Raw genomic sequence first — 17,637 nt, forward strand, 5'->3', positions numbered from 1 at the left:
ATCATCTCCTAAGAGCATTTAAAATGAAATGCAATTGTTCCTTTCCTCCAGATGAAAATTCTGACATGGCAGTGAGGCTGAGGATGGTTTTGATGATCCTCCCCAGAGACATCCACAGGCTCTTGGAGACTTCATCTCATATCAGAGGGAAGTTGTTTACTTTTTTCCAGGACTATTGATTTTTAAAGATATCTCTAAACCAGTTTGTATCTGGCTCTCACAAGAGGGGTACTTAGGAATGAAAGGTGTGGATATACAACTGGCTCTTGAATTCCCAGGGGAACGGCAGAGAGGAGGTTTGAAAAGGCATTTTCCTGCACACCAGGACTGCCACAACAGATCCTCTTTCCAGTCAACACTGAGCTTGAGCCAGCAAACATTTAAACCTTTTGAGGGCAAGGGAGAAATGAGGAGGCCCTGGGACCCCAGCACAGCCTGGACTGCTCTCACACCATTGACAAGCGGGTATTTTAGAAAGGCCAAGTTCAGGTGATGGATGGGGGATTTTTAGCAGGTTACAAACTCAGAAAGGAGCATTCCCTGCTTTCAGATGACAGGTAACCCTTTGGTTACTGAAGTGCATTGGGTCCCACATTAGAACACCATGTCAGTCTTTAGACTGGAACAAAGGATGGATTTATTTACTACAGTGTAAATTTTTGCACATATTGTCACACAGAAAGCTCATCTCCTCATGCCACCAGTTTCCAGTCCACCTACCAAGGTGATCTTCACCCAGCCCAGCTCAGATGGAACTGGGAAAACAGGGAATCCATCTTCCCATCCCTGTTCACCCGGCAAATCTGAACCCAAAATGGAAGGGTGAGAGCTAGAAATTCTAGAATTTCAGAGGAAAAAAGCCACACAAACCAATTAAAAAAGCTGTAGGTATTAAACCAGTAAATGTAAGCCTTGCTCTCTCATAAATGGCTTCTGGAAATGCTTCCCATGGCTGCAGAGGCCCTGGACGATGAAAGGCATTGTCCTGTTGTGACCAGAATCTGTCACATTCATTATCTTGTACTCAATCACTGCAAAATGCAAAACATGGTTTGACAAGTTTAATTTTAACCAGTTTTTAAAGTATATTGTTTATTTTAATTGCATACCATTCTTCATCCAAGTGCAGTCCAACAAAATTCAAGCTAAAATCCAACAAAATTCAAGCTAAAAACCATCTCAAGGTTATGTTAAAAAAGTGAAAAAGCTGAGGTTTTGAATACAAAAACTGAACTATGTAATTGTTTAAATGAGCATTCCTCTACCATATCATCCTCCCTAGTAAGAAGCAGTGCCATTTTTAATGCAAGCAGCTATATTTGGTTACAAATCATGTTTTAGCAATTATACTACACAGCAAGAATAAACAACTCTGTAGTCTTTAATAAAATACATGAGAAACAGGATCTTCAATTTACATTTATTTTTATCTTGCTTGTTCATTAAAAGTCTTGTTCAAAAACTACTTTTCTTGTTTTGTCCTTTTATGAGAGCAAAGCAAGGATGTTCTTGAGCCCAGCATGGGCCTTGCCTGTCCTGACCAGCTCAGGACAGAGCTGCTTCTGCAGGTCTTAACTCGGATGTGGCACCTCCATGGTTTGCAAAGGGAAAGGGCATCAATATTGCAGGCTGGGAAGCACTGTTGGAATTCAGGGCTGGGAAGTGGCAGCACCCTGCTCTCAGCTGCATCAGTTGCCTCTGGGGGGTTTGGTCATTCTCAGCCTCGCAGGTTCCTGTGATTTCACACACTGGACCTGACACCTACAGAGGTGAGAGCTGCACCTCACAGACACCTCGCCACCTTGCCTTCCTGATGTGTCCCACGACAAACCAAGTACTCCTGCTACTAAAATGAGCCTGCAAAAGCAAAATTCATCTCATTTTAAAGCCTACAAAAGGCTGCAATTAATACCCATTGGCAACAGACAGGATTCTTAAATCTACTGTGTTTCAGCCCTTAATTAAGACTTGGAGTAAGGAAAGGAGAAAGACAAGAAAGGGCATAAGAATGTAAAATAAAATAACAGGGCTACATGGGAAAGAGACGAACAAATCTCCCTCAAAACACTCAAGTAATGAGTACCCACCCAAGCTATCCTCCAGAGCACCTTGCTCTCCTGCTGCCCCCATGGCTGATGTCAGAAAAGATTCCCACATCAGCACACTTTACTCCCACCCTAGGACAGGGAAGGCTTCACCATCCCTGCTCTGGCAAGTACATCGACATTTTTTATTAAAGATGATAATCCAGGTCAATAACTTGAGGAGAGTGATGGCTTTGGTGGACTTGGCACCACAGAACTGACTACCAACAGCCAGGGCAGTACCTTCAGAGTGCTCCCAACAGGCTTGCTCAAGTTTTCCAAGCCAAAGCCTTGCCTGGACCCAGAACTTCAACAGCTGGGATAAGGATTCTGCAGGTCACTCAACCCAAGAAATCCCATCAGCCAAGTAGAGTAAAAAGGACACAAGGGTGAAGCCATGGCAGTGCAGTTCATTTTCCATCCACCACAGGGATTACCATAATTAATTACGTATTTAGAAGCTTTTAGACTGGGAAGCAATGCCACCTAGTGAACAGGATGGTGTGTGACAGACAGGGGACACCTCTGAAGGTTGGTCCCTGGGTGAGGTGTCGCTGGAAGTCCCACTGCTGCCATGGGGTGAGCAGTGCACTGGATAGACCATCTGTGTAAGGACCATCCAGGAATCCCAACATCTGATAGACCATCTGTGTAAGGACCATCCAGGAATCCCAACATCTGCCCCCGACTCACCAGCTACACAAACACAAGTTCAAAGACGTTTTACCAATGAATAATTTAAAGATAAATGCATTTTCAGTAGGCCGTGAATTTAAATTTTCCTTCAACAAGACCTTTTAAAGCTGGAAAATATACAGCTCAAAAATGACAGATGGCTTTAAAATTAGATATCAGATTATATGGGAATTTATAAAGGTATTGCAGAGAAAAGTGAGCACTGAATGTTACTAAATTTGGGATAAAGCCTGAGCAGACACCAGCAATTAAATAAAAATTCAAGAAAATGGATGGCCCAGAGGCTGTCACAGTGTTTGGCAGTGGTTGACAGCCACAGCACAGCCCCAGCTCACTAACAGAGGGCAACCAGTTCCCCTTCCTGCGCTGAACCATTTTCCATTAAAAGATCCAAATTGTGAGCAATTCAGACTCTTCACACAGGATATCTGATGCAGCCGTTTTCTGGAGTTTTGGGTAGGGTTATTTTTCTCCCCCTAAATGAATTCCTGGTTTTGTTTAGTTATTTGCAAAACCATGTCAAGTTATAAGCATATGACCACAAATCAGACAGAAGTTGCTACTGATGTGGTTTCTCCCCCCTCCCAGCATTTGCCACGGTAATACAGAGTTATAAAAATAACAGTCATGATCTATGGTAGGGCAGCAGTTTGATCAGACTAAAGACCTCTGGTATGCAAGGCTTCTCTACCAAAAAATGTTTCGGCCAATTTGTAAAATTGATGGGACTCTGGAGTAATCGCACTGGAGCCAAACACTTACATGTTTGATACAGAGGGATTTTCAGTGGATTTGATGGTGGGTGGAAGGTGGTGGGGGGGGGTTGGTTTAACACACACATTCTTTCTGCAAGTGCAGCACAGACATTGCTGAGGAACGTGTGAGAAGACAACCACCGACGTGGCAGCGACACGCAACCAGGAGACACCATGGCTTGGTCAACCCTTGGGCTGGGAGCTGGAGCACAGCAGCACACGCTGCTCTGGTGGTCCTTGCGTGACATCTGGTGGCCAAAGAGTAGCCTGGGAAGATCCATCTGACTCAGATGGATCCCCCACAGCCCCAGGAAAGGCCATCACCCACAGCCCTGCTAAGAAATGCACCAGAGCTTAAATCCTTTGTTTCTGATGTTTGGGTAAAATGATCAAAGGGTGAATTTGGGAGCTGGACCTTTATGCTCCCTGTTTTCTAACTAGCACTGATCCCCTCAAAATACTTCCCAGTCCCTTCTAAAGACTAGGACATCCCATCTGGGGACAACCAATTGCTTACAAGAATCTAAAGTGGCCATTAATTCAAGGTATTACATTTCATTACTTAAGAATATTTTAGCTATATTCATGTTCTAAAGGAAAAAAAACATTCACCTGAAGAGCCATTCACCAGAGGACAAAACCCAAAACTGCCAAAAATTCTGCCCTGAAGACTCTATTCTGCCCATTAATAGTGAAACAGAAGCATTTCAGTATGCAAAACTGAGAGCAGATCTCCTAAGCCAAGTTTCCTGGATGAAAAGGGAATATACTACTTGAAGAATTACCCTAATACTGTCTGCACTTCAGACTTCTTTGAAAACAAAACAAAAAGCACCAACCCCCCCAAACCTGAAACCCCAAAGAAGCCAGACCTGAAAGGTGAGCTGGAATCTATTGGATTTGAGAGTGCCTTCCCTTGGAGCAGCCCAGTGTTTGCCTGGAGCAGCAATGCCTGCCAGCTTTCAATGGGCTGGAGCTGTCAAGAGATGCTGAGGATAAATTGTCAAGCCCCAACTGCCCTAAACAAAGGTGATGTTCAGCTGAACACTGCAGAGGGAATTTCTTCCTTTGCTGCAGTTGCTGCCTGCATTTAAGTTGATGTAAAATTCACGGGCTTGACACAAGACAGAGTGTCCCTTTGTGCAGAGCAATGATCCCTGCAGAAGGCATCTCTTCCCTGCATTTCTCTCCCACTCATCTCAAAGGTTTCCATAAACAAGATGGCTCCTTGTCCACACCAAGCTCTATAGGTACCATAAACATGACCTGACCCACATTACCCAGTTAAATACATCTTTTTTAAAGCTCAGTTTCTCCCCTGCCCTTCCTCCCACAAAACATTTATCACAGGGTGGTGCAACCAGATTCCCCAATGGATTTTGGATCCCTCCTCCACTCAGCCACTTCTCAAAGTTGCCTGTAAAGAGCCCCAGGTAACTTCAGTGTTTAGGTAAGGTCTGGAACCTCAGAGCGCCAGGCTAGGGGAGATGAGTTACCAGCAATGCTGAAATTAAGCCCAAGAATTAAGAACTCATCGGAATTTCAGGCAGGAACTGGAGCTGCTTCGCACATGTTCTGCTTACTTGTGTTGAGAGAAAACAAACCAGTTGATTTCTCAAGATATTTCACTCCATTTACAACAGTTTTTAGCTCTATAGCTTGTAATATTACATACTCTGAAATGAAATTCAATCCCCAAATCCTTCTAGCTGGTTACTCATAAAACCCATTAAGTTCAGGCATAAGCAAACCAGACTCATCTTTTTCCCTCCCAGTGCCTATTACATATAAATAGTAATTATTGTTCCTGGCAAGGCTCTAGTGTCTCTTATGATTCTGTACTTTAATGATCTGATTTCTTAGTACTTTCCACTGAAGAATATATTTAACAAGCATCCATGTTTCCTCCTCCATGATAGGATTTTAAATTATGAATGTAATAAAGACAATGATGTTGCCAGTCTCATGATTAATAGCTTAAAGAGACATTTGCTAAGCCTTCATTCTCACCATTATCACAAATTCACAAGCTGTATAGCTTTTTAACATGGCAAAGACAAGATTTAACTCTATAGTTACACAGCTAAATCCACAAGCAGTACAAGAAGGGCATTAGTGTAGTTTGATCTAGAAAAGCAATTTAAGTCCTACGTGCTCTGTTGACAGATTTGTGTTCTTTAAACGCCACCTTAGAAGAAAATGTCTAATGCAAGATTTCCACCCTTATTTATGCAATGGGTGACATCTCCAATCTTGTATGTTGTCAGAACTTAAACCACAGAAAGTTACATCACTGTGAGACAGAGAGCATCATTAGCGTTCAGCTCAGAGTTATTGAACTAATCAACTGGAGAGGCTTCTCCTAATAACACAGATCCCAAAACAAGCTGCTACAAACATTCCCTCAAACATCACATCAGTTGCTTTAAAATTAAAATGAAACCAAACCACTGAAAGAAAATAGGGTTTACAGTAAAACTCAAATTTATTACTTCACAGGAACATGGGCTTCATTCAATGCAAGAGCACACCCACAGCGCACAGCCGTTGCTCAGTGGAGTTAACTGTGCAGCACTTCCCAAGGTTTAAATTTTCACGTTGAATTGAGTAAATGCTACAGTAGATAACGCCAATCAAAACTCTGAGAATGTAAAGGTAGGTTAAGCATTACGCTGGAGATTCAACACAAGCCAGCAGCTTTGTGCAAGCCTGTCCGGCTCGGTGATCAGTGCATGTGAAACATTCAAAATATCACCTTCACACCCTAGAGAGCCAGGTAAGAACAGAACAACTGCATATTAGACAGCACAAAAGTCCAGCCTCCATTCTGCAAGTACCAGCAGCTCAGCAACAGGCATCTCTCCACTCACCTTGCAGAATCAAGGCCACACTCTGCATTATTGATTTGTATCGGGGCACAGTCATTTAAAACTATAGATTAAAGCAAATGAAATGGAAACTGATAATTCATTTTCAATTCTGTTTAAGGTTTATTACAACTCAGGTAGCTTAAATTTGTCACGCAGGAGGCAGAGGCTTCACCCGTTCTGGGACTATTTGTATAAATCAGCACAGCGAGACAATCTCTTTGGAACAAGTCGTGAAATTTAAGCATCCACCAAACCAGTTCAGAGTGATTTATGAAAATCTGAAGATCACATTAATGGAATTGCTAACAGCCATAACTACATCCACATAAATGTGCCTCTCATAATAAAAACACTCTACATAGTTCTGAATGTTTTAAGAAATAGTAAAATGACTACAGATTATGAAGTCCATCTCCTTTAAGGCATCAAAGACATTCTCAAGGAGGAGTTAATTAGTCCAGTTTCACAGGATACACCATTACAGAGCCTGAGATTCTGACTGCCTGTGATTAATTTCAACACTGCACCAACATACTTTGCTTACATTAGATCTGTTTTCAATTTCCCCTCCTTTTTTTTTTCAGAGGCCCCTCACTGGTGTGTTCGCAGCTGGAGACCCAAGAGCAACTCCTCTGTGCTGCCCCATAACCAACTGGAACACTTGTCAGGAAACCTCTAGATGACAAGAAAGCACATAAGAAGTACTTTCCAACATGCATGTTTCCCCACCCTGTTCCCCAGTTCACAAGGCAGCAGACTGAAATGCAAGCCCCCTCCCCTCAAACGATCTGGGACACACGTGCACTTGCTTCAAAGCACCCATGTTCAACACACAGTTCACAGAAATCACTTTGGCTGATGCTGCTGCTAAGGGGATCGTGATTGAAGACTCCTCATGACCTCTCATAGAGAGCAAGATGGATGCCCACCAACCAGTAGTAGGCACCAAGCCTTAGGAAACAACTGTCTGCAGTGCAGTGTTCCAGCACATTCCCATGCAATGAAAAATATCCATCAACAAGGCAACCTGCACAAAAAAATAAGGGTCTTTCTTTGAGGCATTGAGCCTCCCAGGCTGGTAGTCTCACAGGACACCTTTCAAGCTTCCTTACCAAATTGCTCATGTTCTGAAAATAAAAGCAATTTGCTCATGCAGTTCTCTTTTTTTTCCACTCCCTTTCTGTCAGGAGTCTAACTTGAAAATAAAGGCTCACTTGCATGCAACCAAGTGGCACCGCCTCCACATCTCTTCCTGGCCACCCAGGTCTGTGTATTCCTTCTTAGCAGGATATTTAGTAGCAAGTTATACTGAGGTAAGAACTGTCCTGTGGGTTAGTTATGGCCTGGATCAGTTGTCCCACCATGAAAGCACTGGAACCGTTCATGTGACACCAGTGCACAGAGAAAATGAGAATGGCAGCACTGGCTTTTATGTGCTATCCCACAGGAGAAACTCCATTCCAAGTTTCACTTTCCATGGAAGTCATCCTCCACTGCTCACAAGCACTCACCTCAAAAAGGTGCTGCTGTCCTGTCAGCTACACCTCAGGGAAACACAAATAAACCATGTGCTGTGGGGTGCTCTGCGCCGCACAATGGGCAGATGAACCTTGCCTGTCTGGGTTTTAGGTTCTTTCTGATTCATTAAGTTCCTTGTTTAAATTATCTAACCAAGTGCTTAAGGCTTTCCTTATCTTGCTAAATTAAGCCAGTCCTTGGCAGCTGCCAACAAGGGGAAGTGGGAACACGCAAGGATACTGCAGGAACTCCTTCTCCAGCACAGCATAGTGTGCACGTGCTTCCACTTCCTGGCCTGACTGTGCTTGGCACTCCCTCCCTTCTCCCTCCCGTCATCTAGGAGGGATTTGCACCTGGCTTAGCTCAAGTCTGAATTAATTTGAAAGACAAGGAAGTCAAAGTGGTTTTCCTCCATCAGAAGCCAGGGCTATGGACGGACACAAAGTGAAGCTGTGCAGCAGATGATGTTTAGCAATGAAAATACTTTTCCTCTGGACTCATTCCTGTATCTGGCAGAAAAACACAGCAAAGATGTTTGCCGGTGTAGCAGTGCCAGAGAACAATCTCTTCAAACAGAAGTAGCAAGGAGCACATCACAGTTTACAGACCAAGGTGAAAGCCCAGCAGATCCACTGCTCTCACTCATTCTTTGCCCAGCATGACAGCCCTTCAAAGCTGAAGGCTGGGCTTGTGGGCTCCCAGCCCTGTGAGCAGGATGACATCACCTGCACTGCACCCACAAGTGCTGTAACTCCCACCCAGACCCATCCATGCTCCTGAACGCAGACAAAACCAGGGATGTTCGAGACAATCAAACAGCAGATGCAGCAAAAATGAATTCATTTACATTTGAACAAAAGCAAAAGCCAACGGGAAGTTAAAGACAACAAGCTTTGAAGACAGAGCTGAAGGGAGAAATGGTACATTTTCACTGCATATTGTGGATCTGAGAAATGACTCAAAGCCATCTGAGATGTAAACAGTTACAGCCAAGGAGTTTATCTTACTATCTAAGCTCTGATTCTTCAGGGTCAGCTTTATAATTCTCCTTAATACACACATCATGGAGACTTCTGCAGCATCTAGGAACTTACCATCCATCTGACTGACTGAACACTTCTGTATTTTCTATTATACAGACAAGTGCTGAAGCTTTAGTTGTGCAAAGGCTGCTTTTTATCTATAGGGACAGGCTGATAATGACAGCCAGAGAAATGCTAACAGAACAACCTTTATTAGCAACTTGAACTATTTGAAAAAGGAGTCTTCACAAATTAAAACTGTAGATGAGTTTAGCCACCCTAAAATGTGGTATTCAGTATTACACAGCCACAACAGGGACAATGGAACTATCAAATAGATTCTAGCTGTTCTTTTTATGGCATTGATTTTTTTTTCCATACATTCAAAGCATTATTGCATCAGAAAACATATCATGCATCTTTATTTTTCCAGACAAATTCACCTGTATTTGTCATTTCTAGCAACACCTCAAAGGTGCCCCAAATCTACCGTTTCATGGTTGTAGTTGCATGCTTTGCCTATATGCATGCTGAAATAATAAATATTAAATACAGGAGAGAACATAAGAGAACCAAACTGACATTAGGAATAGTCTATGGCAGCTCTGCTATGTTCTGCCAATTAAAGAACTTTGCAAAAGATTGAGGTAACGACAGTGGCCACACCACTCAGCTGAGAATCGCTCAAAATTCATGGAAGTTTTCAGAAATTCAAGTACACAAACACCAGCTGCAACTTGTCAGAAATGCCAGAGAAATTAGGTTGGCTGCATTTTATTAGTCTATTAGCTGGCGTTCACACAGCTCCTTGTAAATCCTTTTTCTCACTCGGGGCATATCTTCCTGGGAGAACTGAAAAGGCTGGTCTAAGGCGAGGCACTTGCAGTACTGGGGAAAAGGAAAAGGCTTGGTTGAAAAAAAGGACATTTACTACATGAACAATACAGGCCACTGATTTTTAAAAAGCAGTATCTTACCTGGAGCACAAAAACCCCACAGTCACTGTCATTTTTCTGTTGTGGAATGCACTGAAAGGAAAGAAACAACCAGAGACTTGTCAGATCTTTATCCTTTTACTTATCCTTTCATTCTCTAACTCCTGCTTAAAGTCCAAAAGGAGATTCAGCGTAAGGATCAGCTGTCTCATGCTCAGAGCTAGCTGTTCTGCAGCGCCAGAAACAGGAGTTGTAATTACTTGTTCTCATCTCAAACTTTGCAAGGTGACACTCAACACCTTGATAGAATAGCACCTAATATTTAGAAAAATATATAGTGTAGGACAGAAAATAAATTACAAGTCTTTCTTTCAAGTTTATTTTCTTTTAGTGACCTACACAGAACAGCTTCTCAATTAGTTTAAATAAATGTTTGTACAGCATTATCTACTTTGCACAGGACAAAACTCTATCAGCAAAGTCACACAGGCCTAGAGTAAGATTACTTTCGGCATCCATGCTACCAGCAGTGGCTTTCCTCCCCCAGCCACACCAAAGAGTTTCAGAGAACATGACAAATGGTTCATCACTAGGCAACAGGACTGAGCAAGGCAGTCTCAAATGATAACTTTCAACCTACATTATTTCCTCAAACATGCTCAATTTTGATATGCAGAGCTAAAAAGTCCCAATCACTAGTGCTATTATGTATCTGGCACTTGAAAAGGCAAAGTAATTGTTTTTTCTCAATTCCTAGATCTTCTGCCTCACAGAATGCAGGAGGATGAACTGACTGCACAGGTTGTGCATGAGTGCAGAGAGAAATCATTTCATCATTGTATCAGCATCTAAAAATAAACCTGTGCAAGGAAGGAGCTTGGAAGTATGTCTAGTGTGCAATGACCTGTTTTATATCTTTGGAGCCATTATGGGATGGCTACGCAAATTACATATTCCCTCATTTACACTACACACAAGTTATTCCCTTTTATTGTTGCCAGACTTTGTTTACTTGCAATCAAATGCAATGTGCCACAAACAGCCCTGGAGACCAAAGCCCCCTATCCATAGCAAACATAAAATATCAGCAGTAGCAACACTAGCCTGTTCCCTCCCTCACCAAAGCCCATCCATTCAGAACAGCTCTTTCAGGGGCAGCTGAGTGTCCAGTTCATTCAGTTCTTGACCTTGTCTCAGTATGGACACCAGCTGCAGGTTTTGCTGTGCACACATTTAATTGTGCAGAGAAAGGCTCAGATCATCAAGTCACTTGCAGAAAGCGCTAAAGCCCTGGTGGGAGCTGAATGAGCAACGGAGCTGGAACTCCCACATGTAACTACCTGCACCTCCCCCAGCACCCTCCATGGGCAGCATAAACCCATTTACTACTTTTACAAATATATGAATTTAGAAGCAGCTTCATGAAATCTCCCACAAAGTCAGACCCCAGGGCTCAAAGTGCTGTCATTTACCTTTGTCACAGCAGTCTGCCAACCCTGAAGGAACTCGGGGCGATTCTTCTCTTTTGCTTCAGTCAGCAAATACTTTCGAATGTTCTTTACAGAAGAAAGAGGAAAAAAGCAACATTATTCACCCACTAAAGAACAGGAGAGAGACACTGACTGCTTGGATGGTATCCTTTTGACAGTGGGGACAAGTTTCAGGTGAGCATTAGGAGCGGAGCTCATATCTAGAGGTAAAGAAATGAAATCTGGTGGGTACTGTGCCTTCTTCCACCAAGACTAATTTTAATCTATCAAGGGGAGCTCTAAAACCCCTCAGCCACACTGTACACTGCTTTACTTCATACCAGACTAGCTGTGGCACCCAGGCACAAGGTCAGAGTGCTCCCAGACATGCAGAGAAAAACAGAGCAGCCTGGCACATGTTCTTTCCTGGCTTGCTGGCTGACACCAAGACCCTTACGTTCAATACGACAGCATTTTCCTGCTGGAATCTCAATACAAAATGCTCGAGTTCTGCAGCTAATCAACAAAGCTCCAGGGAGAGCTTTAGTAACATACAGGAAAAAAAAATAGGCTGACACAAGCGAAGAGAAGGAAGCAAGATAAATGAGACTATGGTCTTGGGTTAAGCAAATCCTACTTCTCTGTAAACAGGCTGGACATTTATAGCACAATTCAAACACTGCAGCACACAGCGTGTGGATCACAGTTAATTTTGGGTATTGCTTCCCTCCTGCCCCTAGAACAGGCAGAAATAAAAGTTCCTCATGCCTGTTAGACATTCAGGTGCAAATGCCTTGCCTGGAATGGGATGGGAGAGACCACATTGCAAGGCTGCAGGAGACCACAGGGCTGCCGAGAGGGATGGCTGCTTCATGCTGAACATTCACAAGCTAGAGAGCATGAGATCTCTTGCTCCCAGGACAAACATTAGCTTCATCCTCAGCAAATGCCAGCAGGCATCTTCATTCAGAAGTCCTAGCTGGGAACTCTCCTGGGTACAATAATTACTACTCTTCTGTAAGCCAACAACTACACACAGTTAAAAGTAGAGGGCTGATGCATCAAGCAAGCAATTAAGTTGACAAAATTAGCTTTTGTAAGAGGGTCATTACAATTTGCTAAGCCCAGCAAAAATTTCCTGGCTGCTCTTTATCAGGAAGACTGATAATTTAACTCCAGTGTTCAGGTTGCAGCCCTAAAAGGTTGCTGGGTTGTAACCAGAGGCAAACACTCTGTTTCAATGCAGGCCAAGGAAAAAGGCAACACGCTGTCAATAGCACAGTAACACATAAACCCCACTGGGCAACACTACAGCATCTTCAGTCCTGTGCTCTCACCTAGGCAACCTATCCCCTAAAGGACCACAATTTATCATTTAGCCTAAACACAAGCCCCTTAACAGATTAAAGAAATGTCCTCACTCTCCTTGGGGGTTCTTCTGCTTCCCCATGGCACTGGGCTTTGAGCTCCTGCTTTCTGTGGGAGTGCCAAGTCAAAGTCACCAAAGCTGTGCTGATTACACGGTCAGGCTAATTGGGCAATAGGCAATCTGACCTCAGCTCCCAGCTTTGGTGTGACCCTCAAGCTCTGTGCTTCAGACTCCTCAGCAGGACAGGCTGATTCTCATTTCATACACAGCAAGACAATGACAGACACACCACATTTAAAGTTTATGGCTGAACAGAAACAAAGGGGGAGTGTTTTGTTTAAGAAAACAGTTCAGACTTTGCAGACACAGCTGTCACTCTTACCTCTACACAAAACTTAAAATGAATGCCTTGGGAATCGTAAAATGAAATAATTCGACTGGGGATGTTCACAGTAATGAGGGACCAGTGGACTTCCAGGTGAATAGGAATTAACAGGAGAGTCTTTTTAAACAAGTCCACCTGGCAAAAAGAACAACATATATTAGAGAGAGTTCCACAGGCAGAATACAGCAAAGCAAAAGATTAATTGTATCCAAGTTTCCTCTCTACCACTCTGTAACTGAAATCTTCTGCCCCCCTCCAATCTTTTACCACATTCTTTATGTTTACCTAATACACAACTTATCTGCAGGCACAAAAATACAGTTACAGTCCAGAAAGTGGCTGAGAAACCTTGTACACTATCAGAATTAATCACTACCATATTTGTGACAAAATCCTGCTCAAGTTGAACTGCAGCATCTGTGTTGAAGTGGCATTTCTTAGGTAATGATGGCAATACAATCGAGCCTCAGTTTAGGCTACATCTCTTCAGTAATGACACTTATCCAGTGTGAGCATCATTCATTTCTATCAGAGCTGCTTTGTGAGTAGTTTGGGGTTGTTGATAAGAAGCTCAACACCACAATGCAGCAACATGCACTCACAGCCCATTTACAGCCCAGAAAGCCAACTGCATGCTGGGCTGCACCACAAGCAGTGAGGTCAGCACGTCTGGGAGGGGACTGCCCTTCTACTGCTCTCACAGGAGACCACACCTGCAGTGCTGTGTCCAGCTCTGAGGCCCCCAACTTAAGAGGATGGTGGACCTATTGGAACAAGTCCAGAAGCCAAAAAGATGTTCAGAGGCCTGGGGTACCTGTGCTATGAAGACAGACTGAAGGAGCTGGGGTTGTTCAGTCTGGAGAAGGCTCCATAGAGACTTCACAGCACCTTCTAGTACCTAAACGGCTACAGCAAAGCTGGAGACAGACTTTGGACAAGGGCACAGAGCCCTTGAGGGTTCTCAAGAGGGAATGTCTTTAAACTGACAGATGATAGGTTTAGATGAGATGCAAGAAATTCTTCCCTGTGAGGATGGTGAGACACAGGCCCAGAGAAGCTATGGCTGCCCCACTCCTGGAAGTGTTCAAGGCCAGGTTGGACAGGGTTTGGAGCAACCTGGGATAGTGGAAGATGTGTCTGCCCATTACAGGGGGGCAGAACTGGATGATCTGTAGGGTCCCTTCCAACACAGACCATTCCACGATTCTATGAAGAAGCTGTAATTACAAACATCCCACAAAACCAGCAAGTTTGCAGATTGACCCCTTCTGCTTTAACACAGCCTCTGGGACTTGCCAGAGGAAGGCAGGAGTGCAGGATGCTTTGGTGAGCAGAGGAAAGGGGGGAAAAAGGTAGAGCAGATTCATCCTTTCTCAAAGCTAACTTTGTAGCAGATGTACTGTGGTCACAGGCAAGCAAACAAGGGAAAAGGTCTTCGAAGTACAGAACAAGTAGATCAGATGCAACACCCTCAGTGTCTGTATGGCAGATGAGCCCTTATGCTTTTGGAAGCCAGCCAAGCCAGGGCCTTTCATGATCTTCCTTCTCCTAGCTCCTCTTGAAATGAGTGTGTAATTACTGGGGTTTTGGTGGCACAGTCCAGAAAATAAGCAAAAATAGAATACTGAACTAAATGAACTCATCCTGTGGGAAGATTTCTAAGCTTTCTTCCTGGCTTTTTAAGCACTATGCAATTTGAACAGTACATAATTGCAACACTACTGGCAAGGGCAGGTCTTTTGTAGGAAAGAAAAGTCTATTTCTTGAGTAACAATGGGAAGTTGAAGAGACAAAAAGGTTTGGGCATTCACAGAAGTTATCAGCTGAGCCTGGCTCACAACAGTCCTTTGATTGTGACAAGCATCGACCCTGCTCCCACCTGCAGAAACTGCTTCCTGACCAGACTGCAGCACACCCACTACACACTGATCCATCACTCTCAGAGAGAAGCAGAGGGATATCAGCCAGCAGCAAGCTGAGACCACAAAGGAAAACTGGAATAAGATAAATGAACTACATCTTCTGTGATGTTCAGCTACAGCAGAACCACGTAGAACCCAAGGGTCCTCATGTGGCCCTAGTTGTGGGAGTACTGCAGGTGTGCAATCCTGCAGCAGAAGAGTAGAAACAGGCAGCCAAAAGTGGGGTCTTTAGTTAAGAACTGATGTACAGGAAGAGTGGTGGCAACACAGATTCATCAAGACAGCAGAGTTAGTTAGCTCTGTGTCATGACAGTGGATCAGGAATGCCAGTGTGATGGCAAACAGAAGCTCTGAAACCACTGCAGCCACAGCCAGCATAGGCTATCTGTATCCCAGCAGAGAACATTTATAAAACATGGTGCAATACTCTGGTGTGTTTAAAGAGCAGAAAAAATTTCCCCTTAATTACACATTGCAGGATGAAGGAGTCTACAGAATTCTTCCCATAGAAACTGCTTAGCTCTCATTCTTGCTTGAGAGATTCTTCAGGAATTTAAGTGTAAATGTCTAAAAATTGTCTTGTCTCATCAGGTACCTCAGAAGCAACAACAATAGAGATCCTGCTTCCAGAATCTACCCTAATTTTGTGGGTTTTACAAAACTTGGGTTGGTGGAGAAAAATAATGTTTAAAAAATAATATGTGGGAATATTAAGCACCGGTATTTCATCTCTCTTTAAAGAGTTTTTTAATAAATTATATGAATAGATTTTATATTTGGATAATGAGTTCATCTCTAGCATTTCACAGATGTGTGCTATTTAAGTACTTCTGCAGAAAGATCATACATTCAAACACGGCCTTTGATTAGTCTTGCCTCATCTCCCATATTAGAAAGAACAAATGTTCATAGAAAAAAAAAAAAGAAAAAAAAGAGAGTATTTTTTTTTTGCATTAGCTACCCCTGAAAATATCACACCCATGATCTGGTGTGGGTTCTGGAAAGCAAGGTAAATTCTGTTCTTGTCATGAGAACAACAGTCTGGCTTATTAACCATGGGTCTCTTTTCAGCTCTCTAGTACCTGGTATGTGTTACTTGGAGTAACAATTTGATTTTGTCAAATGCCAGTCTGAGATAAAAGGAAGAAGCAGAATTAAGTCTGCTCTCCTGTAGATTAGTGTACCTGGCACTGTCAGGAGCAGTAAGAGACATTTCTTGCAGTTAAATTAACAACTTGCATGAACATACACAAAGAGATAACCTCCCCCTGAAGATTTAGCCATTCCAAGTACAACATACCCGTACTAACTTGAATAGTGCCACACTACTATTTTCATCAAGCCCTCCCCACTTTGTACAGCTCCTTTGCTAACCCATCCTTTGTAAATAACACACTGTAACCCAGCTTCAGGTAAGTGACTGAGCCCAGCCTAGCAGAACCCCAGCACTGATGACACTGTGTTAAAGGTACCTTTTTAGTCCATCGTTTTACCCCATTATATCCTTTGGTTACGAGCTGTCTATGAAAAAAGCTGTTAAAGAAATGAACCTATAAAGAGAGAGAGAGAGAGAGGAGGAATGAGCATAGAAATTTTCATGCACAGTCATTCCCCTTCCCCCAGGATAATTTATACAAAACAACTTGTAATGAGGCAATATTTAATGCAGGTTTAGAAACAGAACCCCAGTAGGGACAAACAGAGGCTTTGCCAAGCCTCCACTATTACTGTTCTTCAGCAAGCTAATAAAATAAGCCTTATTCTCCTATAATATATCATGTGAGCCACTGCAGCATTTATATTTACATTTTTGTATCTCCAGGCATATCATGTTTAATTTTTTTGTTGGGGACTGACTTGGGAGAAAAACGCCAGGGCAAGAAGTTAGTTTTTGTTGTTCTTTACAGGGGTCAAGGAAGAGAACACTGGACTGGAAAAGTGGGGGTGGTGAAGGGAGTAACTTCTGGCTTTAGTTGCTGGAAACTGAGACTCAGAAAAAGAAAATTGATCAAAACATTTATGAGATTTAGTCCAACAACACTGTCTTTGGTATTCAACTCTTATGACCAGCTCCCAGCAAGAACGATATTCTGCTTTTGAGAAGTATTTTTAAGATATGATTGATCCATTTGGTAAGTAAAAACTGACATTTATGATAAAAAAATTTAGGGTTTTGCAAAAAAAATAAAATCAGCTCCAGGTTAACACTATTATTCCCTGTGCTTAGCTTCTTGCAATTATAGGAACAGATTAATACAAATAGAAATCTGCAACATCTGTTTTTAATAATTCTCCTAGTGTAGAGGTGGTAGAAGGCTTGTTACTTGAAAAAAAAAGTTAGAAAATTCAGCAGCTGAGAACACAGTCTAACACCCATTAGCTATGCCAACAGACTTCAAAACCACATTCTGAGGTACCAGCACAAAATCTCCCATGAGGATTTCAATTATGCACTAGGAAGAAAAAGCAGACACAAGCAAACAGACACAATCTCCAATACTCCAAGCCTAGCACACTCAGGAAATATAGAGAATACTAATGAAGAATCACCATCACCTCAAATCAAAGCAACAACACTTTCTTCAGAGCTTGAAGATTTTAAGAGTTACATT

General features: G+C 42.8%; 1 protein-coding gene across 4 annotated transcripts in view; it reads right to left on the bottom strand.

Annotated features, from left to right (window-relative positions):
- The window catches only part of SENP5 (SUMO specific peptidase 5), a 48,309-nt gene that overhangs the window by 18,162 nt on the left and 12,510 nt on the right, over positions 1–17,637 (bottom strand). For 3 of the 4 annotated variants that reach the window (XM_015637635.1, XM_033516835.1, XM_033516833.1), the window contains exons 6-10: positions 16,498–16,575; positions 13,101–13,238; positions 11,353–11,436; positions 9,923–9,973; positions 6,502–9,833 (exon numbers count right to left, since the gene is read on the bottom strand). In XM_015637635.1, coding sequence (XP_015493121.1) covers positions 9,723–9,833; positions 9,923–9,973; positions 11,353–11,436; positions 13,101–13,238; positions 16,498–16,575 — 462 coding nt within the window. In that variant the 3' untranslated portion in view covers positions 6,502–9,722. Of the gene's footprint in view, positions 1–6,501; positions 9,834–9,922; positions 9,974–11,352; positions 11,437–13,100; positions 13,239–16,497; positions 16,576–17,637 lie in introns of those variants that run through there. The other variant, XM_033516834.1, reaches the window with a different exon arrangement.

This window comes from Parus major, chromosome 9, assembly GCF_001522545.3.
Source record: "Parus major isolate Abel chromosome 9, Parus_major1.1, whole genome shotgun sequence".
In the NCBI taxonomy this organism is placed as follows: Eukaryota; Metazoa; Chordata; class Aves; order Passeriformes; family Paridae; genus Parus; species Parus major.